Source organism: Canis lupus, chromosome 3, assembly GCF_011100685.1.
Source record: "Canis lupus familiaris isolate Mischka breed German Shepherd chromosome 3, alternate assembly UU_Cfam_GSD_1.0, whole genome shotgun sequence".
In the NCBI taxonomy this organism is placed as follows: Eukaryota; Metazoa; Chordata; class Mammalia; order Carnivora; family Canidae; genus Canis; species Canis lupus.
Window position 1 is genome coordinate 56,172,015 of NC_049224.1, and position 23,401 is coordinate 56,195,415.

The window sequence follows — 23,401 nt, forward strand, 5'->3', positions numbered from 1 at the left end:
TGCCGCATTTCCTATTCCCCACAACACAGCTCAAGCCAGAACTATTTTCCTGAAATGGAAGTTGTTTGGAACAGCTGCCCTCCTCTCAACAGACAACCTAGTTTTGTCTTTTGCTGAGAAGATAGAGACCACACACAGGCTGATGTGCATTACCCAGATGTTTCACTTTGCATTCTCAGAGATGCTTACAACACAGATTCATATGCGGATTGAGCTTTCTTTTTAACATACCTGATGTATTTTTCCGAAACTTGCTTTTTAAACTTAATCACTACATTACAGACTTTTCCCCCATCTTAGTACGTAAGACTCACTTTGCTCTTTTTCACTATTTAACATTACCTCATTCCATTGTTGATGGGCATTGAATTGTTTCAGGTTGGTTTTGGAGTTTTTGTTTTGTTTCGTTTTTTGCTATTGCAGATAAATGCTGCAGGCAGTATCCCAGAACATACAACTTTATGCACTGAGGGTTATATGCTTGTAGGATAGTTTTTGGTATGGAATGGAATGGAATTGACAGGCATAATTCTGATGCTACTAAGTTACCATCAAAATGTCTCTACCAAGAGTGTAGGAGGGTTCCCCCTTTTTATGAATATTATCCGGGTTTCAGTCTTTTTAAAAATGTTGCCAACCTGATGGATGAAAAATTACATCCTTTGTAATTTGTGCTTTTCTGATTACTTTTTTGAGAGAGACAGAGAACACATGCACATGCTCGCGAGAAGGGGGAAAGGGCAGAGGCAGAGGGAGAGAGAGAATCTAAAGCAGGCTCCTCGCTTAGTGTGGAGCCCAGTGTGGGGCTCAGTCTCATGATCTCAAGGTCATGACCTGAGCCCAGATAAAGAATCAGATGCCCAATAGACTGAACCACCCTCTGATTACTTTTTATGTACCTTTTGATTCCTTATATCTTTTTCTCAAACCCATTCACTCTTTTTTTCCATCTCTACCGTGGGTACCCATAGCCAGGCCATCCCGCTGGTCCCCCTCCACCTGTTGCTCCTTACTAGCCTACTCCTCACACTGCAGCCTGAGCAGCCCTTTCCAAAATCAAATCTGATAGCATCATCACCACCACCACACCTCCCCAACAGACTGAAATAACTTTAGAGATCTCACTTGATCTTAAGAAGAAGGGGGACCAAAGTCTGTGATGTGGTCTAGAAAACACCACATGGTCAACTCTTCCCTCCCTTTACTTATTTTTTAAAAGAAAATGGAAATGGTATTTTTAGATATGACACCAAAAGCACAGGCTGCAACAACAAAAAACACAGCCCTCCCAGCTTCCATTTATTTATTATTAACTTCTATTTATTATTCATAAATGATAAATATTTATTTATTTTTAGAGAGAGAGAGAGAACATGGGGGAGGGGCAGAGAAAGAGAGAGAGAGAGAAAATCTTGAGTACACTCCCTGCTGAGCACAAAGCCCAACTCAGAGCCCAATCCCAGGACCCCAAGATCACAACCTGAGCCAAAATCAAGTGTACTTGAGGCTTAATCGACTGAGCCACCCATGTGCCCCTCTTCCCTCGCCTTACAGCCTCATCCCAAACCTCACACCCCCTCACTCTTGGTGCTCCAGCCACAATGTTCTCCTTTCAGGATACACACTGGATGCGCCACACTCTTTCCAACCAATGGCAGCAAAAACAAGAAGCAGAAATATACTGGAGAAGGTAGAAGGCATGGAAGGGTCTGTAAGAAGGCTCAATAAATGGCCAAATGTGGCTTTAGAAAAAGAGATGTAGAAAAGAAAAGAAAAAGAAGAAAAAGAAAAGAAAAAAAAAAGAAAGAAAAAGAGATGTAGGGGCACCTGGGCAGCTCAGTCAGTTAGGCGTCTGCCTTTATCTCAGGTGGTGATCCTGGAGTCCTGGGATCCGATACCCCATCGGGTTCCCTGCTCAGCAGGGAGTCCGCTTCTCTCTCTCCCCTCTGCCACTTCCCCCACTCATTCTTCTTTCTTTCTCATTCTCAAATCAATAAATCTTAAGAAAAAAAAAAGAAAAAGATGTGGAGATGAACTGAAAATGTGAAAGTGTGGTTTTGTGTGTGTGAAAGTATTTAAAAGAAATAATAGAAGAAAACTTTCCGGGGCTGAGTGAGGAGAAGGATCAGGTTGGCTTTCATTTTTCTGCATCACCCCTGCTTCATCCAGGCTTGGCTCTTCTGCTTTTACATGCTGGTGCTTTGTTTTTGTGCTGGGAGTCTCCTCCAAATACCTGGAGGTTTGTGGGTGAAGGACTCAGTGAGGGAGCTGCTGTGCGTCCCTCTTGTGGTCTCTGCTGTGTTTTCTCTACAGGCCTGTTCTGCTGCCTGGGCGAGCTGACCATGGGCTGGAGAAGGAAGAGGGGGTGTCCCTGTCCCTTTAGCACCCTAGGGGAGGGAGCAGTGGGCAGGTTGGGGACCTTGAGTCCTGGAGTCGGGCCCTGCTGTTGGAGTGATGGTATCAGTGGCCAGGGGTGGAGGATCAAAGGCGAGCAGGCTGCTCACAGCTTCTTCTTTTGGACCTGGGGGGCCTCTGGGGGTGTGGGCATAACCGAAGAGGAGGGGGTGTGTGATGTGTGATATAGGACAGCACACGAGCTCCCATGCATAGATGTATGTACTGCTGGTGCCCAGACCATGTCCCCCTAGCTTGGGCATCCCCATCCCTAGTCCTATCCCTGGCTGGGAGAATATGGGATGTTCTTGCTGGACCAACCTCTTTCTTCCGCTGGGTCTTTAATGACTAGCCTCCTGAGCTTCAGCCTCCATGTTGGTCTCTAGCTCCTGTGTCCTCTCCTTGTGTATAAGCTCTGGAGCTCCTTCTGACTTCCCACTGGCCCTGCCTTCCATTGGAGCAGAAGATTCTTTGGGCTGGAAACAACACAAGTCAGCTCAGTATGATTTATGCACAAAAGGTGGGCGATTTCTTATTAAGAAAGGACCAACCAACACTTGTGCACAACAATTTGATATCCTTTTAAAATACTTTTTTTATTGTATATTCTGTGAATATTTTTTCAAAAATTTTGAGTAAAAAAAGCAGATCTCTTACATGGGGGGAGCAGTGGATGGCTGAGAAGTACTGGGTCTCTGCCCGGTTGTCCAAAGCAACTAAACTTCTGGCCCCTCTGATTCATACCCAGTGGGGAAAATAAAGCCCTGGAATTAACAGGACACGCTCCTCTTCCGTGTAAAATCTTGCAGTTTGGTGTGTGACCCTGTTGTTCAAGTAAACCTTCTGATGGAGGATGGGGTCTCCCTCTACTGGCTAGTCATAGTAGTGCTTCCAACTCTGTAATACTCTTCCCTGAAGGAGCCATCAGGTTTGCCCCATCCTGCTACATTTCCAGTGGGGTTTCTGCACTCCTTACAGATCACGTGCACTGCTAAAGAGCCTTTTACAGGAACACAAAAATGCCTCAAGAATCCAAAGGGAGGATGCAAGGACTTGGACAAAGAAATGAGAAGTCACTGTTTTTTTTTTTTCTCCTCTTGTCTCTGCAGCTCTCTGTGTTTTGCTTTCTTCTTTCTTTTTTTTTTCTGAATATTACTGTTTTTTTCTATTTCTCTGGCCTGTGTGGCAAAATATGACTAGCACTGCCCCAGCCTTCAGGTTTACAGATCTTGTTCTAGCAACATCCAAATTCCTGGAAGGAAAACAGTTCCTAAGCCAGCTCAGTCATGCCAGGGCTCTCTTCCCACCACCTGTGGGGTTGGAGACATTCTCAGGTAGTGCGGAGATATCTCCCAGGACCCCAGAGTGGCTCCGCTAAGCGGACTCTCCCTTCTGGGGTGAATAAGCATCTTCCAAAATCAGAGGGCACCAACTTTCTGTTCTGTTCGCGAGGGCGAGGAACTGGAGCTAGGTCCCTGTCCCCAAATGGTCTCTGTTAATGGACTATGAGTCATGGTGTGGCCTAACTGTCCATATCAGAGTACTGTCTCCTAGCAGATGAGCTTGGCTCACACGCATACTTACACTCCTACGGAATTTAGCCCAAGGGCTTAGATCAACAAAACTGAAAGGTTGTTAGCAGACTTTAAGTGACGGATTGTGAGCCACTCCTGTCTTCCTTGCTTAAATTGAGCTGCTCCAGCTTATCAGGAGGGCGCATCTCTGGAGGCCTGAGTCTTGACTGTGTGTGAGAAGTGGTGGTTTGCACGCCCATCGTAGTCACAATAGCACCACCAGCCATGCATCATGCACTTTGCTTTACCAGCCATGCACCATGCAAAGCATGCACCAGACCAATAGGTTCCTAATTGGGAAACCTTTAGTGCATTGAAAATATGGTACTTGGTAAACGGCCTGATCCCAGCGGAAGTGACATCCCACTTCTTCCATGTTCCACTTTTTGTTTTTTCCCTTGTTTTCTGTTTTGTTTCCTCGTCCAGACCCAGCTTGAGGAGGAACTGCTCTTCCAGGGCTTGTGACACATGCTGGCGCACCGGCCCATGGAGACCCTGCACCGCTGCCTGCGGCCGGGGCTTCCAGTCTCGGAAGGTGGAGTGTGTGCGCGCCAGGAGCTGCAGGCCGGTGGCCGAGAGACACTGTGTGCAGGAGAAGAGGCCGGCTTCCTGGCGGCACTGCCTTGGGCCTTCCTGTGATAGTAGGTGTTCCTCCCAGCTGCCACCACCTACCCGGCAGCCTTGTCCCAGCCAGACCCCCGGGGGCACCCACCTTGTAGGTTCTGGCTGATGGGCCACTCAGGATGCACGTGGCACCCTGGGGCCTGAGGAGGTCTGCAGCTTTGCTCTGGGTGCTCAGCGTTCTTTAGATAACAGGAGATCAGTTGGGTGTCAGCGGCCTTGGCTCGTAGGGGCTCATCAAGCACTCCTTTACTGTCTCATCTGCTAGGATGAGGATTCTTAACAATTTGACATAGATGTTCATATATGCATATATTTTTATATTATATATATAACTGTTATTTTATGAAATTTAATCATAAATATATTTTGATAGGACACAGGTCCATCATTTTTATCAGCTCTCCCAGGGGCCCATGCTCCCCTGTTCTAAGAACTGAGGCCAGAGGGGCCGTGAGGCCTGGAGAGCAGGTGAAGCCACTTGGCCTGGCTGAGACGGAAGCTCCGGGTATGCTGGCTGTCATGTGGGGCCATGGCTCTCACCCAAGCCTAGTGGGGTGGGGCTGTGTTCAGTTTTTCGTATTTGAGCCTAGCTGATGCACAACGTGGCATTAGTTTCAGGTATAAGACAAAATGATATAACAGCTCTCTCCATGATGCTGGGCTCCCCCACAAGTCCAGGTGCCAGCTGTCACCACCTGGCACTGTCACAGTGCCACTGGCTGTATTCCCGGGGCTGTGAATCCAAGCCCAGTTTCTCCAGCTCACTCTGATCATGCAGTATATGCTTGTCATTAACTCAAAGTGTGTGTGTGTGTGTGTGTGTGTGTGTGTGTTTACTTCTCTAATGAGCTATGTGTTCAGTGGATATCTTTTTTTTTTTCCTTTTTTTGCAGGAGACTGCTCAGACACAACTCACTACTGTATGTTTGTAAAGCATCTCAGTTTGTGTTCGCTGGATCTCTACAAACAGAGGTGCTGCCGGTCATGTCAAGAAGGGTAAACCTGTGGTGGAGTCGTAATGCTGCTGTGAAGATAGAACAGAAATGTAAAAGCTCTTTTCCCCATGTAGCTGATTCAGAAACATGTTATTTCTTTAAAAACTCTAGATTCTGCATTCAGGGGTCTATGCCAACTCACCACTGGTGGGATTTCATACTAATATTTTCCCCACGGCTGGTTTTTAATCCCAGCTCTTTGAGATGATGTTTTCTGGGACGAACAAAAATACTGTAGCAAGTGTGCCATTGCACTTGGGGCCCTGCCGGTGTCCTCCCCAGTGCATTGTCACGGGCTGCTGCTTCCTATAACGTGTAGACCCAGAGAGGGCAGGATGTCCTGAGGACGTGAGGGACACACAGCAACTGCTGACTTCCTCTTCTCTCCGGTTTTAGGATCTCACCAGGTTCATAGGCATTCACACTTTAGAAGCTCTCTGGCCAGTAGTTGTTAAGGTGGCATGAGTGGCGCCAGTGGCATTTTTGTGGGTCTTTACGTCTAACGTGCAAATAAGAGGCAGTCACTCTGGACAAGTTTGCAGCACTGACTGACCCAAGGACCGGGCGGGGGTGGGGCGGGGTGGCATCTTGTCCTTGCTTGTATAGAATCCGGGGAAGAAAACACAGAGTAAGTGCCGCTGCCAGTTTCACAAACCCAGAGATCTGTGACCAAATGAGGCATCTTGGAAATTAAAGGAGAGGGAAGGCTCACCTTTTCTACTGATTTTGAAGTGTGTTCAAAGCTTTCTTTTAAGAGCTGTGAATGAAACTTTTTCTAAGCACGATTCTCTTGCACACAAACAGAAAATCAAAAAGCCTTATTAGACCTAATTTATGCATAAAATAGTACTCCTAAGGATTTTTTTTATTTCCCAGGAAGATTATAAGAAAGTAATCTAAATATGAAACAAGGTGGTTGGAAAGGATTGTTTATAGTCAATAGTTTTAATTCGAACTGATTAGTTGGTAAATCCAAAGTGAACTTGGGTTAGGCTAGAAGTTATGTTAGGGCTAAGGGTCAGAGTTAGGATTCGGTGAGTAAGTTTAGGGTTCCTTTTAAGTGTCAGGATTGGTTTAGGTGAGAACGGAGGTTCTGTCAGAGGAGGGCTGGAGTTGGTTGGCTTTGGCAGTTGGGGCGAGGGCCAGGTCGGGTTGCGTTGGATTGCTTGCGTCGGGTTGTGTTTAGACCGGGGCCAGTGCTGGTGTTAGTGATACTGTCAGGGTGGAGGGTCAATTTGGAATGAATTGTCTCTGCTGAAGTAGTCCGGGGCTTGCGTGAAATTGTTAAAGCTGATTAGGTTCTGGGGCTTTTTTCCCTTATATCCTACCAGTTATGTCTTTAGATGGCACACAACCCCAAGGAAATGGCCATCCCTCCTTACTCAGCATCCCTGCTGCCTGTACCTGTGCTGCCCACAGCCAGTTGGCCACCACGTCACCCAAGGCGGGTTGTGCTGCACCTCGTCCCTGATCATAAATAAGTGAACAGCACATGAGGGCTTTGGGTTTGTCTGTGGACAAGCTTGCTGAGTCTCTCTACCATATATTCTGAGCACCGGCTCTCGTGTTCTAACTTCAGCCTCACTGACACTGGCAATGAGCACTACTGTACGTGGAGGGTTTGGTGGCCGGGATGGATAGGGATGTGAAGGGCACACACCAGCCCATGGGTTGCTAATCATCAATCACACTTGATTGTTGAAGGTTTTTAAATTAAAAGAAAGATCATTTGTAAAATACTCTTTGTACATATTTATTATATGACTTAAAGGTGCAATATTTTATTTTGTACAGTATGTAATAAAGACATGGGACATATATTTTTTCTGATTAACAAAATTTCTGATTAAATTGCTTTGTCTTTGTATTTAAAGTTGCTATTTTTCACTTGCTATTGTACTTTTGTCTTATCATTCAAGTGACATTCCTGTGTACTGTATTTTACTACTGTTCCTATAAGAGTTAATGTTTCTCTCATGACCCTTAAGTAATTCAGAAATAAATTTACTTTGATTATTCAGTGGCATCCTTATAAATGTGGGTGGCTTATTTGTGTCATTTCTGGCAGCCTTGAGTATCGTCACCTTGGCTTGTGAATCCGGGAGCAAACCTGATGGGCTCGCTGCCCTGGCCTGTCCTAGGAAGGGTGGGTTACAAGATACAGGACAGATCACACAAGATTCCCTCTGACTCCCTTACCCCAATCGTTTGCACCCTGGGGACTGTAATGCAAACAATGTCAAGGGCAGAAGGGCTTGAGTCCCAAGTGGATGGCCGGAGACATCAGAGAAGTAGGTGGTAGTAGGACAGCAGGAGGTACTAATACCCTTTTATTTTTGGCCCTTTATGAGTTTAGGAATGGACTTGAGAGATGTCTGCGCCTAAAGGCTTTTTGGCAGCGGCTGGTGAGGAAGCCCTTCCTCTGTGTTCCAGCCATTTCATGCTTGAAGATTGGCAGTGAGTCTTTACAGTCACAGTCATTGAATTTGAGATTCCTTGCCATTTGCCTTGAGCCTTGGGGTTTCTAAGGTCGTTCATTGAAGAAAAATCAATCATTGTAGAGTAACTTGTGAGACTCTTAACCTCATGAGGCCGAGCCACATGGGAGATTAGCAATTGGACACCTCAAATGTCTAAAAATATAGTTTTGTCTTTCCTTCTCACTTCCCTCCTCTTTCCCTCCTCCCTTCTTCTCCTCCTTCCTTCGTTCCTTCCTTCCTTTGTTCCTTCCTTCCTTCTCTCTCTCTTTCTTTTCCCTCCTTCCTTTCTCTTTTCTTTTCTTCCCTTTTGTTCTCTCTCTCTCTCTCTCTCTATCAAACTAAGGCCTATGTGGGTTACAAGGATTGGAGGGACAGGAAATGTGAGGGATGTCATTTCCAATTCAGATAAATTTCCCTAGGAACTCCCTACTATTTTCTTGGTAGTCTCAAATACTTTATGACCTGCAGTAACTACACAAGGATACTGAAAAATCCAGATTATAGTCTGAGCTCTAATGCAAGGCTTGGGTCCTCTCATGTACATGATGAAATAAATACCCAAATACTCTATTTCTTACATATCAACAACTAGAGAAAAGGTGAAAAATGTCATTCTAGGAAAATATAAGGAGAGATCATCCCCAGGCTTTTCTTTGAAATAAACAGAGGATAGGTGAAATTTGCAACAAGCCCTAATTCCCAAGTGCAAAGAGAGGGAAGGTTCCAACAGGGCAGGTATTCATGCATAGCTCCTTAATTCCCCTTCTCAAGCTTTGGGCAACATTCCACAGTTCTTTACTGAACCCTGGCCTCTGCCAGGTGAAGCTTACTCCCAGTACCAGCATCTAACATATTGTCAGTTGTGTAGAATGACATCGAAAATTAGAAGTAAATTTATTGATAGGTGATGGATAGAGGGCTTCCTTCATTAGGTAATGAGTCAGGCAGACTAGGTCAAACTATTTTTTTTTAATTTTTTATACTGAGATGACTAAGAGTTACAAAAGCACTGCAGGGAATTCTGGTATCCCCTTCACCTAAATTCCTTTAGCCTTGACATCTTACATAACCATAATACAGTGATCACAACTAAGAAATTGGTATTGGCACAAAAATAGACACATAGATCAATGAAACAGAATAGAAAACCCAGAAATGTACTCATAACTATATGGTCAACTAATTGACAAAGCAGGAAAGAATATCCAATGGGAAAAGACAGTCTCTTCAACAAATGGTGTTGGAAAAACTTGATAGCAACATGCAGAAGAATGAAGCTGGACCACTTTCTTTATACCATACACAAAAATAAATCCAAGTAGAGTAAAGATCTAAATAAGACACCTGAAACAATTAAAATCTTAGAAGAGAACACAGGCAATAACTTCTTTGACATTGGCCATAGCAACTTATTTCTATATATGTCTCCTGAGGCAAGGAAGACAAAAGCAAAAATATATTAATGGGACTTAAGCAAAATAAAAAGCTTCTGCACAGTGAAGGAAATAATCAACAAAACTAAAGGACAATCTATGGAATAGGAGAAGATATTTGCACTTGACATATACGATAAAGGGTTGGTACCCAAAATACATAACGAACTTATAGAACTCAACACCCAAAATATGAATAATGCAATTACAAAAAGATCAGAAGAAATGAACAGACATTTCTCTGAAGAAGACATTCATATGGCCAACGGACACATGAAAAGATGCTCCACATCACTCATCATCAGGGAAGTGAAATATCAAAACTACAGTGAGATATGTCATACCTGTCAGAATGCCTAAAATCAACAACAGAAACAAATGTTGGTGAGGATGTGGAGAAAGGGGAATCCTCTTGCACTGTTGGTGGGAATGCATACTGGTGCAAACACTCTGGAAAACAGTATGGAGTTTCCTCAGATAGTTAAAATTAGAACTATACTGTGATCCAGCAAATGTACTACTAGGTATTTACCCAAAGAATACAGAAATGCTGTTTTAAAAGGGGCACATGAACCTCAATATTTACAGCATCATTACCGACAATAGCCAAATTATGGAAACAGCCCAAGTGTCCATGGACTGATGAATGGATAAAGAACATGTGGTGTATATATAATGGAATATTATATCAAGAATGAAGTCTTGCCACTTGCAATAACATGAATGGAGCCAGAGAGTATGATGCTAAGTGAAATGTCAATCAGAGGAACACAAATACCTCACTCATGTGGAATTTAAGAAACAAAACAAATGATCAAAGGACAAAAAAAAAGGGGGGGAGGGAGAGAGGGAGGCAAGCCTAGAAACAGACTCTTAACTCTAGAGAAGACACTACTGGTTACCAGAGGTGGGGGGACGAGAAACAGGTAATGGGGTTTCTTAGGTTGATTTCATATATACTAACCCATGCATGCACAGGTGCGTGCACACACACACACACACACACACACACCTATGCATACACATCTATTTATTTCTGCATCTGTGAATTCACGCTGAAATCTCAAATGTCAACCCAGCACCACAGGATCATTATTACAGTTGACACTTTTTTCTTATTTGTAGCTTCTTTCTCTGACACTTTCTGACATGAAGCCTAGCTCTCATTACCTACAATACATTTTCTTGGTTTATAGCCCGGTGACAGAAAAACAATTTATTGACTGGAATACTGTGTTCGTGTGGGATCCTTTTTATCTATAGCTTTCTAGTGTTCAGTCAGAATACTGTCTTCCAAAAAAAAAAAAAAGAAAAGAAAAAGAAAAAGAAAAGAATACTGTCTTCCAAAATTCCTTAGGTCATCCCTTTTCCTTGCACCCTCTTCAGTGTGGTTACATGACTCATTTGTTGTTCCCTTAGACACATGTGTCACAGTCTGCATTCTTTCTTGGGTTCTCCTCTCATCCTGGGGGATGGTTTTTGTAATTTTACATGCAGTAAAATTGACTCTGCGGTTTCCAGTTCTAACAGTTTTGAAAAATTCAGACAGTTGTTCACCAGCCATTTCCTACACACTTCCATCAACCCCTAAAATCCCCTTGTCCTGCTTCTCTCTAGCCATGTGATGTGTATGTGTATGTTGAACTTTATAAACTGTCAAATGATTTTCCACAATGCCTGGATTGTCAGATTTGTGTGTGTGTTATCTTTTAAAAATATATTTTATTTATTTATTCATGAGAGACACACAGAGAGAGGCAGAGACACAGGCAGAGGAAGAAGCAGGCTCCATGCAGGGAGCCCGATGTGGGACTCGATCCCCGGTCTCCAGGACCATGCCCTGGACCAAAGGCAGGCATGAAACCACTGAGCCATCCAGGGATCCCCTGTATTACCTTTTGTAGCCATTCTGATAGATGTGTAGTGATAGCTCATTGTAGTTTTGATTTTAATTTTCCTAATGACTAATGATATTGAGTACCTTTTCACATGCTTATTTGCCATTTCTCATGGGTTGGATTGTGTCTTCCCCTCAAATAGTTTCTAACTCCCAGAATATGACCTTATATGGAAATAGGGTATTTTTAGATAAGCAAGTTAGGATGAGATCGTTGGGGTAGGTGACACTGGGGAGAGTCCTATATCTGTGAATTCCAGTAGGACTGGCATTCTTACAAATAGGGGAGATGGGACAAGATGCTTGCGCACAGGGAGAGTGCCATGTGAAGATGAAGGCAGAGATTTACAAGCCGGGCAATGTTAGATTGCCAGCAAAACTCCAGAAGCTGGAAGAGAGGAACAGAACACATTCTTCCTACTGGCCCTAGAAGGAGCCAACTCTGTCAACACCTTGATCTCGGGGTTCCAGTCTCCAGGACTGAGAGACAGTAAATGTCTGGGACACTGTAGCCTTAGCAAAATAAGACACCATCTCTATCTATTCTTTGGTGAAGTATCTGTTTAGATCTTTTACCTATTTTTTCTTGTTCTTGAGTTTTAAATATTCGTTAAATATTCTGGATAAACATCCTTTGAAGTCTATTTTGTATATGAAGAAACGGGTTCAGAGAGGGAAAATAATTTGTGCAAGATCACATATACTAGTCTATGGAAGAAGAATTAGGGGCACTGGGTGGCTCAGTGATTGAGCGTCCGCCTTCGGCTCAGGTCATGATCCCAGGGGTCCTGGGATCGAGTCCCACATTGGGCTCCCCACAGGGATCCTGCTTCTCCCTCTGCCTGTGTCTCTGCCTCATTCTCTCTCTCTCTCTCTCTGTCTCTCATGAATAAATAAAATCCTAAAAAAATTAAAAAGATGTAGTTCCCATTACTATTCTAGACTCAGCATCTTTTCTTGCCTCCCTTTCCCTTCCTGCCTCCCTTCCTTCCATCCTTCTTTTCTTCCTCCCTTCCCTCCCCCTCCTCCGTCTTCCTTCCTTCCTTCCTTCCTTCCTTCCTTCCTTCCTTCCTTCCTTCCTTCCTTCCTTCCTTCCTTCCTTCCTTCCTTCTATCTTTCTTCCCTTTCCTTTCCTTTCCTTTCCTTTCCTTTCCTTTCCTTTCCTTCCTTCCTTCCTTCCTTCCTTCCTTCCTTCTTCTGCTATCAGCCAGGAATTATCGTCAGTGATCCCTGCTGATGTCACTTCCTAATCATGATTTGATTAGAGCATAGACTTAGCATTTTTAAATGCTTGCTGAAGGTGAGGCTCTCCCAGCCACCTGTCCTGGTGAGCAGTGATAGTTCCATACAGGCTACAAATAAAGAAGTGCTGATGGCCATGTTGGAGTGATGGTGACAGGCCCAGCTGCCCTAGAGAGCAGCTACCAAACCACGTGCTATATCCCTGGGTAGGTTGGGGACGGATGACACAGGGTAAAACCTGCACATCCACATAAAACAGCATTGGGTGGAGAGGGGAAAAAAGCTGAAGCCTTGAGAGAATATAAGACTTCTCGTGTTCTGTTGGACATGGTGACCCTTTCAGAAACATATTATCAACCCTCTTTTTAAACAGCCTTTTTGAAGCTTGCTAATTTAGGATTACAAAGTTCACCCTCCCCCTCTCTGAGGGCTGTTCAAGGGGGCTCTGCTTGCCTTTGTATTAGGAGGTGCCTCCCTTCACACAGCAGTTCTTAGGGCCTTAGGCAGTAGGTTCATACAAAATCAAATCTGTAATCTTTTTTTTTTAAAGATTTTATTTATTCGTGAGAGACAAGGAGAGAGAGGAAGAGACACAGCTAGAGGGAGAAGCAGGCTCCCTGCAGGGAACCCAATGAGGAACTCGATCCCAGGACCCTGGGATCACGACCTGAGCCAGAGGCAGACGCTCAACCACTGAGCCCCCCAGTGCCCCTCAAATCTGTAAATCTTATTAAGCAGGAGTATGGGGTTCCCAACCTCTGACTAGTGAACACTTCCCTCCTCTTCCTGCCCAGCAGTTTTTTTAATAGTCTTTTTAGGGCAGTTTTGGTTCACAGCAAAATGGAGTTGCAGGTATCGAGATGCCCTGTACCCCCTACCCCCTCCCCTGCCATGCACAGCCCCAACAAGAGCAGTACGTTTGTTACAATCCATGAGTCTACACCGACACATCCGAATCACCCGAAGTCCCTAGTTTACCACAGGGTTCACTCAGCCTTATAAACCACAAGCCCGTTCTGAGTCTGTGAGGCTCATTTTCCATGATAAGGATATGCAGGGAGACAGTGGACACAGGATGGGGTGGGGGTGGAAATTCCCTAGTGCCTGCTTTCTTCATTGGATTCATCCTGGTTTGGCTTAGTAAAAATTGCTTCTAGGATCTGGCAGGCTGTTAAATATTACTGGTTTCCAGTGTTTTTACAGTGCTGTGTGTGTGTGCCTGTGCAGTACATATTTCAAGGAGACCTAAAGACACCATGAATCAGGTGATGCATGCAGCTATAGATCCCTCTGTACCTGTGTTCACCTTATTTCCCCCTTTCCTGCTTTCCTGGACCTGGCAAGTGCCTACTGACTGTTCAAGATTCAGCTCGGCTGTCCTCTCTCTATGGAAGTTTTTCCTAAACCCCCAGGCAAAGTGGCCCATGTACACCCTGTTCCAATCTTAGTCACACCTATTATAGTAACTGCTAGATTATGGGGACACATCATTATTCATCTTTGTGTCCTCAGCTCAAGTCACATTGCCTTGGGATGTATTGCCAGGATACATCTTATTATGAGTAACTTTTGTCTCAAGAGGAGACCACCCCCATTAGATTGCAGGGGGATTTGAACGTCCAGCATCAGAAAATGGGCTAGGTTGAGAGTGTTATCATATTTCCTACTGTTTCATTTTGAGTATATAATAATGTTTTCTATTGGAAAGGTAGGAATACCTAGTTATGTACAGGTTAAATTAGATAAGACATTATTAAAAAGCTCTCTTTTCCAGAGAAAATTTGGTACAGAAATGATTTCATGAAAATTCATTCATTTTATTGATGCTTTATTAATGTTGCATAAATATAAAATTCTACATGTCATAATTTTCACTAATAAATACAAACATAAATAAAAACAAGCTACTTTCAAACAACTAAAAACATTTTAGCATATAGTTTGAAACAGCTCTAAAGCTATAAAAGACCAAACATTGTGAAAAAAATAAATCATCCTCTCTCATAATGCAATCATTTATCAAAGAAAACAAAACAGGAGTTTGATTCATTAGGAAATTTTCAGCATTTATAAATGCAACATGTTCTTCCCCCTTCACTTACTGGCATCATGCTTTCCCTCCAACCTTAGTACTCAGCTCACACTGGAGATGGACAAGATTATGCCCCATTGTAAGCCTGGTGCTGCTTCGGAACAATGACTCTAGGCATGGCAATTAGATGCATCCTTACCCAAGGTCACCCTGAGGATCCTTCAGAGCTGTCCATCATTCCTAAAACTACTCTCACAAATACTTTTTTCCTTCTTGTAAATGAGATCTTTCAAACCATGTTCTTCTCCTAATCCAAACTCTCTGTTCTCTGTAAGAAGCTTGCAGGCACTTGCATGACTATGGAGGACAAGACTCTTCCCAGGAACCAAACTACTCAGAAGTTCAACGCAAATTTGGTCATTTTACAATCTTTGCCTTGGGCCCGAAAGTGAGTATTGAGTAGGTAATTACCCTACTTTGAAAAAGGAGAAAACAAGTGCAAAAAGAGATTAAGGGACTTATTAAGAATTCCTGAGATTTGTTCAGCATTTTTACTTTCAGCTTACGATGAGTCATATGATCTGATGCTCAAAACAGAATGTTGAACTAAGCAGGGCAGGTGTCCTTTTACAAATGAAGACATTGGGGCTCAAAGACATGAGTCATTGGCCTAGGGTGATGTCACTGGAACCCATGCTCAGAGCCTTGATTCCCAGCCCGCAGAGCCTTTGCTTGTCACACCACAGTTCCTCTTATGACCTTGAACGTGGTGAAGAACAGTGCAATCACCCTCAACACCACCAAAGTACACCGCATAGATACTCTGATGTCTAAGGAAATGAAGGCCATTGTCTTGGATGAGGGAATCCATGCATCATTTTCAGAGGTGTGCCTATATAGTTCTAACGTGTTTTATACTTGGCAACTGGTACGTAAATAACCAGGTAGTTGCCATAATTTAAAACATAGGTATAAATGATAATCAATTGGAGACAAGCTACCAAACAGTATGTTGGGAATTAAAGTACTTCAGATGGGAATGAATGTCTATTATTCAACTTTCAGAATAACAGATTAAAGAACAATCTTGGTAAAGAATATCAATGGATTGATCTTAAAAAATGGATTTTAATGTCCTTATTTCCTATAATTAATTTTCTGATTTTCTTGTTCAAAATTTAAAAATGATTTGTTTTAGCTCTCCCATAAATAATTTTTACTAAAAAAAGAATTGGCTTTGGGGTGGCTGGGTGGCTCAGTCGGTTAAGTGTCCAACTCTTGATTTCAGCTCAGGTCGTGATTTCAGGGTTGTGAAATCGAGCTCCGCATTGGGCTCTGTGCTGGATGTGGAGCCTGCTTAATATTCTCTCTCTCACTCTTCTGCTCTCCCCCTCTAAAAAGTTGGCTTTGCCCATAGAAAACCAATATCTGTTAGCTTCCTTTCAAACATGAGTTGATGATCAGAAGGCCTCCACTGTGGGCATGATCTTGCGGAAGAATTTATGACCTCGAGAATTTGTATTTTCAAAGATATACCCTGGAGGAGAAGGATAGCTAGCAGGGCAGATTTCCTGTTTCTTTGGTGTGTACTCTATAGAGTACATGGTTGTGTCATCAAATGGAGCAGAACTCTTAAACAAAGCATGTGCAGGTTTGCAGCTCTCTGTTGGAACCAGCTCATGTGGCACATAGTGAGACCTGAAAGTGCTCCAACCATCAAATTTTCCAGATGGGTTGGGAATCTGCTGTTGCTGCTTAATAAGACCTTGACGACAGCATTCCCAGGCTGGAAAATCTTCCTTTGTGGTGCTTTTTCCTTGAAAAGGAAAATTGTTAATTCTTCTCTGAGAAACTGGTCTGATGGGAACAACACGTTTGATCTGATAGGGAACATAGTCAAGATGGCTCGTGCTGTTTAACTGCATGGTACCTGTAGGTGGGACATACTCTTGTAGTTTCTTGACTTCAGGTGGTGGAATTTCCCATGGTTGAAAGCTTTCACGGAATTCAGTACTTCCTTCAAAATGAGCATTTTGGGTCACTCTGGTATATGGAGGTCTGCAGATTTTTGCAGTTTCACCTACAAGACCCTGAAAGTCATATCGGTGAGTTGTGAGATCCTCAAAGGGTTGGCTGGTTGGCTTGTACACTTCTTTTGGCCTTGCAAACTTGAATTCTAGCTGATAAGGTACATAATCAAGGCGATGACTTGTATCACCATTAAAAGGAACTGTAGAGCATTTGGCCACAGGGCTGGGTTTAAAGTTTTGCCTAGGCTTTATCTCCTGAGGAACATAATCATCCTGAAATGTAGTTGAATTTCCAAATTTCACAGTTGGGGGATGATAAGTTTGTTCTGGTTTATAAAGGTCAATTTTCTGAATGTCCCAAGCTCTATAATCATCTTGAAAATAAAAAAGAGAGCATTTTAAAATACTGAAGAAAACAACCATCTTCTAAAAATCATGACTTACTTCTCTCATTGTCAAACATCATTCCATTTCCTTCAGAAAACACTAATCAAGTATGAAGTTGCTCAGATTCCTCTGATTTATGTTTTTTTCATATCCACTTTTCTCTTCCTATCTCCCCACTTTAGTACGTATAACTTTCTACTTCTAGATTTACCTGAATACACAAGGGAATGGAACATCTGAGCTTGGATTGTTGATAGTTTTTGAAAGCCTGTGTTTTGAGTAAAGACAGAGTTTAGGAGATTATGGCTGTGTTTTTCAGGAACTGGTTGGGATTTTCACCATAACTCATGAAATGCTAAAGTAAACCATAAAATCTAGAGATTAACATAAAATCAAAGGCCCAGATACGTGGGCAAAAGTGATGTGAGCATTATTCTTTGCCTTGGAGGGACTCCTCAAAGGAGAGAAAATTTCAATTCCATTATACTATAGGAAAGCCTACCAGATGCTCTGAGCAAACATACAGAATCACCTGAACTATCCAAGAAAGATCGTTACCTTCAACTTTACCTTCTCAGAAAATGGACTTCAAGGTGTCACTAAAAGACAAAGGGCCATCTAGAGGCCAGAGGCCTGAACTGAGTGCTTTCAAACAGCAACTAACCTATTTTATACTTCAGGTTACAAACAACAGAGGTTCCTTCATGATGCTTCAAGAAAAAGAGAGTTCACAGTAAAGGCTTCCAGGGAACTGGTACTGGAAAGCTGTCAGGGTCAGAGGAAGCTTGAGGAAAGAAAGAGCTACTCCCTCCCTCCCTCTCTGCAAGAGCCCATGGTTTCTATTACAGCATCTTAACTTCTCTGCACGCATCTGGTCTGATTGCTACTCTACTACCTGGGCTCTTCTGCCTGTTTATCAGTTCTGTTACCCTACAGGTGGATTTTTTTTTACGGGTGGATTTTGAAGTCTTCACCTTACCACAGCTTCTACTTCATGGCATCCTTTTAGATTCATCTCTCACTTTTATCTAGCTCCATTTTTTCAAATTTGGGTTCACAAGAAGAAGAATGGCTTACTCAGCTCATCTCTTCTTGCCAGACTATTTTGTCTTGTCTCTTGGGCCAAGCATCTACTCTCATCCAAATATCAGTAGCTTGATGGGGTAGAAGTAATCATTCAGTCCACAACTTGGCCGTTGTGGGAGAAATGTCTGTGAATGAAGAATTTTTCTCTCCAAAGTAGGTATCCATGTAAAAAGCATTTGAGTTTTGGCCTTTCCAATAGACATTACATGGACTTTAGTCTAGACTCTAATACGTTATCTTGCATAACTTCTGTCTTTTATAAATTAATCTTTGGAATCTTTACAAAGATTGTATATATTCTTTCCCTTTTAATGTATAAAATCATAACACAATTTTTCAGAAACTAAAAGGAAGTAACAGGGTGCTTTTGAAGGCCTAGAGTTCCACCTTACTGCCAAAACAACTGAGGAAAATGTTAATTTTATGAGAGAAAATAAATAGAAATGAGTATTTCTCCCTTACCAACCACTAGCTTCAATTTTCAAAAAGGAAGTAAGAATTTGGAAACTGAGACACAAGGTTTGACAGCACATGTTACCATGAATATCAGTTCCAGATAACTGCAGAAAATTGATTTTCCTTTTATACATATGCCTATGCTCATATGCCTGGAATACTGATTATTTGTTTACTCTGGAATATTTATTAATAACATTCTAATGATACCTTTAAAACATCATAGTCTTTATTAATATCATCTGATTTTAGTATCTTATGGACACTTCTAGAAAGGCAAGCATAACGCCATGCACATCTAACAATACAGTCTGGTCATTTGGCAACTGCAGTATTGTCCTGATTAGATAAGGGCAATTCAGTTTCCTCTGCTCATTCTTTTGAGTCCTAGCCACTAAAATTTAGTTAGGAAGTTTGCTTGCTTCTGAACCACTTGAAGTCCATGAGGTGCCTGCATGCTTTTGCTCACCATGAATGTCTGTATGCAGAGCTCCAACCTCATCCTTATTAGTGACCTGTTCTATGTTCCTTTTTGAGGACATAAGTCCTAAGTTGCATATGCTAGTTCTCTTCCTTGGTACTTTGGAACCTGTTCCCTGCGGCATCTTATGGCACCACGGACTTGGAAATAACCTTTATAAAACCAAGGAGCTCCACCATGGGCATTTCTTTCTCAATCTACATATCATCAAACAACTCCCATACTTTTAATACTGCCTGTAAGCTGATGACTTCTACAGGCTGAATCTCCATTCCAGGCTTTCTTTCGAACATCAAACCAACATATTTACCTTCCTACTAGATATCTCTATTTTGAGAGGTAAATGGAAATTCTGTATGCTCCAACTGAATAATCAATCTTGAAGTTTTAATTGAAATTTTAATTTCATTTACATTTAATGTAATAGTGAACGCTGTAGTTGAATTTAAGTTGACTATATTGCTATTTGCTTTTGACTCTTCTCACATGCTCTTTGTTTCCTTACTCTTACCCCTTATTTTCTGCCTTCCTTTGGATAAAGGGTATTTTTATTATTCAGTTTTCTCCATTAGCATTTTATTTTTTTTAATTTTTTTCAATTTTTATTTATTTATGATAGTCACACACATAGAGAGAGAGAGAGAGAGAGAGAGGGGCAGAGACATAGGCAGAGGGAGAAGCAGGCTCCATGCACTGGGAGCCCGATGTGGGATTCGATCCCAGATCTCCAGGATCGCACTCTGGGCCAAAGGCAGGCACCAAACCGCTGCGCCACCCAGGGATCCCTCCATTAGCATTTTAATTAGAACTTGCCCTACTATTAGAATAAAAATGCATTTTTATGTATTAGGGGACCTTATTGGCCTACTTGAACTTAAACCGATATTTTTACCACTTCTGGAGAAGTGGAAGAAACTTTCAACAGTGTAATTCCATTTACACGCTGCTGTCTTTTGTGCTATTACATTTTACTTTTATATTAATATAAAATACGTAATATAACTTTGACTTTAAGAAGTCAATATTCTTTTATATTTATCCACAAAGTTACCCTTTCTGTGTGTTACATTCCTTCCTGCATTTCATGCTGCCCTCTGGAATCATTTCCTTTGAACCTGAAGAACTTCCTTTACTACTTTTCATAGTATGGGTTGGTTACTAACAAATTCTCTGGGGGTTTTGTTTGTTTCTGAAAACATTTTTATTTTGCCTTATTTTTGAAGGATATTTTCACTAGATATAAAATTCTGGGATTCATTGGGTTTAAAGTTCTAGGGTCTTTGTTTTGTTTTTCAACACTTTAAAGATGTCATTGCATTATCTTCTGGCTTCCATGACTTCAGATGAAAAGTTAGGCATATGTCTAGTTTTTCTTTTCATAAATAATGTGTAGTTTTTCTTACTACTTTTGAAGATTAACCTTCACTTGGCTTTTAGAAGTTTGATGACAGTTGCCTAAGTGTGGTATTCTTTGTATTTATCTATTTGGGGGTTTTATTGAGCTTCTTGAATCTGTGACCTGATTTGTGCATCAATTTTGGAAATTTCTTGACCATCATCTCTCCAGATATTTCTTGACTTTTCATAGGTCTCATATTTTACCAAATGCTAGATGGCATGTATATGTAAACCACAGACATTAAAATCAATGTTATTTTCAAAAGGAGAAAGCTTGGTGTTCCCAATGTTAGGCAGATCACCTTGAGTTAGGAATTGAGCTAGGTTGGTGCTCAGAGGCACTTTTAGTTAGACATAATCTTCAAAATCTTTCTCTAGTTACAAGGACAGGAACTGTGGTGTGTTTGTGGTAGTGTCCTCATTCTGTGGTACATTATGTCCTAAGCACTTCCTCCCAAGTACAGCCATAGGATATTTCTGTGAGATCTTTCTGGCCTAGTCTCCTAGCCCATCATACCCTCTAAACACTCAGCAAACATCCCACAGGGAAAATCAGCCATACATCTGGAGGACTGATAGATTCCAGTTTGTCATACCAGTCCACATATCAGGTGCTCCACTGGTTTGCTTTCACCCAGTAGAGTCTCTGTTATGCCACCCCAGTCTTCAGCCTAGGCTTAGGTGTGACAAATGCTCCCAGGGAAGTAAACAGTTGGCTATTTTAGGTCACCTAAGAAGGCCTCCTCCATCTCTGCAATTTTAGTTCTTTGCTTCCACAGCTGTCTAATGCCATGAAACAGAATTTTTTTATATTTTAAAAATTTGTACATATTTTTAGCTGTTGCAGTGGAAATAATGGCTTTCTGTCATTTACTGTATCCTATCTGGGAACAGAATTCAAACATTTTTAGCAGCTACAAGAAAAATACTAAGCTCTCCAGCCTAGTAATCAAGACTTCACAATCTGATCTCTATCTACATTTATAGAGGTACACCCCAATCTCTTCAGTTCCTGAAATCCTCAGATGTTTACTGAACAACATTTTATTTTTATTTTATTTATTTTTCTGGCTCTATGTGTTTTTGCTCATTTCATCTTAATTTTTGTGATTTCCCTCCCTTTCCTATAGATCAATACTTACTGGTCTCTAATACATTCTCAGGCTGGACTGAAGTGTTATCTTGCTCAGTCTCAATTTTTGGAACATGACTTGTTCCATTAATTTTCTAGTGAATTCTCCTCCTCCCTAATGATAACACATATTATTTATTTCTAGTATGTCTATTTAGTTTTTATGCTATTATTGCTTTTTCCCCTCAATCATAAAGTATCTAAATGTTAACAAACATGCTCAATTCAAATCTCTGCATTCAGATCTCTATAGGGCCTACTACAGAGCAGAGTAATCCTTAAACATTTATCAAACCAAATACTGGCCTATTTTCATCATTCACATTTCAGTATAAATGACTTTCTAAACTGAGCGTGCTGGGGGCAGATACATTTTTGTCTCATAGAACTGCATCTCCAGAATCTAGATTTACCCTTCTCACCATAGCCCTACAGGGTTTTTTCTTTCTTTCTCATTATCATATTCCCTCTCTGTCTTTCCTCTGTTTCCCAATTCTCAGTGGATAGTGAGAGAGTCTCTTCTCATTGTGACTTATTGCCAGCTACAGACCTATCCTTACATAAATACCTACAAAACCTGCAGTATAATCATCACACAGAATGAATACTGCATTAGCCCTTAGTATTTATTGTCTCATGCTCCCACATCTGGAAATACAATAACCTTTCCTCACGAGGAAAGGTCAGAAGTGAGAAAATCAGAGGCCCAGGAATCCTCAACATTGGATTATAGGGGGAGAAGTATAGAAATCTACAGGAAACCCAGGTAATGAGCTTAGAGAACGTGTGTGTGTATGTGTGTGTGTGTGTGTGTGTGTGTAATAGTCACAGGGAATATCAATATTACTGATATTTTTAAAAAATCTTGTAGGGCAAAAAAGAAAAGAAATTATGATGGTTGTTAAAAGACACAGTTGTTTTCACTAATTTTATTTTATGTCCAATTGTTATGGTAATACATGACCTCCTCTGCATACCAGTAAATACAGAACTGCAATTACTATATGCTGTATTGCATTATAACAATATACTTGTTCACCACGTGCATTGTCTTAAAATTTTGTTCCTTGTGTAGCATCTTATGTGCTCACAGCCTAAAAGATGAAAGCACAATGCTCCTGACCTCCCTCCCCATAGATCATAGCATACTGATAACATGCAATCACTTACACATTGAACCGGTAAGGGTGATATTTAAAGAAAACATATGCATTCAGCTATTGCCTATTTAAACTGTACACCATTGCTTTTGTTGTGGGTGACATCACTTTTATAAATGGGTTTTATATGAGGATATACCTCATATAAAGGTATATGATTCAGCTGTATCACATAATGAATGAAAAGGATATAAACTTAAATATGAAATCACATTATTAAAAATATAGAAATAATATGTACTAACAAGATAGACTTTACTAAAAAAAAGACCCCATTCTCTAAAAGCAATAGAATATTTTAAAATCTGGTTGATTTTTGGGGAGAAACCAGCCCCTTACTCTTCTAAGTCAGTTGCCAATAGAGAAAAGGTATTTTCACACTTCTTCCATGCTGGAAGTCTTGGAGGAGCTGGTCTCCTAAGTGGTGGTCCAACATTGTCACTGGGTGGATAAGCCTATTTTATTGAGTTAAGTATCGGGAAGCATCTGTTTCATCCTTCATGCTGGTCTTTATCACTATAAAGGGAATATATAGTTCTCCATTTGCTAACTCTTCTGCTTTATCAGTTGGTTCAGAACCTAAATCGTGAAGGGAATTGC

The 23,401-nt window shown here is 41.6% G+C and overlaps 2 protein-coding genes and 1 non-coding gene across 6 annotated transcripts in view; 1 reads left to right on the forward strand and 2 right to left on the reverse strand.

Moving 5' to 3' along the window:
* ADAMTSL3 (ADAMTS like 3) overlaps window positions 1–7,623 on the forward strand; it is a 337,319-nt gene extending 329,696 nt beyond the window's left edge. For both annotated transcript variants that reach the window (XM_038532980.1, XM_038532981.1), the window contains 2 exons: window positions 4,395–4,609; window positions 5,486–7,623. In XM_038532980.1, the coding sequence (XP_038388908.1) occupies window positions 4,395–4,609; window positions 5,486–5,592 (322 nt within the window). In that variant the 3' untranslated portion in view covers window positions 5,593–7,623. The remainder of the gene's footprint in view (window positions 1–4,394; window positions 4,610–5,485) is intronic.
* SAXO2 (stabilizer of axonemal microtubules 2) overlaps window positions 1–23,401 on the reverse strand; it is a 39,797-nt gene that overhangs the window by 7,101 nt on the left and 9,295 nt on the right. For 2 of the 3 annotated variants that reach the window (XM_038532982.1, XM_038532983.1), the window contains exon 4: window positions 14,451–17,075. The exons of the other annotated variant lie outside the window; for it this stretch is intronic. In XM_038532982.1, coding sequence (XP_038388910.1) covers window positions 16,132–17,075 — 944 coding nt within the window. In that variant the 3' untranslated portion in view covers window positions 14,451–16,131. Of the gene's footprint in view, window positions 1–14,450; window positions 17,076–23,401 lie in introns of those variants that run through there. 3 annotated transcript variants of the gene reach the window in all.
* Window positions 12,599–12,666, reverse strand: LOC119871355. Its single transcript, XR_005357463.1, has one exon. It is a non-coding gene; the product is annotated as a small nucleolar RNA SNORD49 (small nucleolar RNA).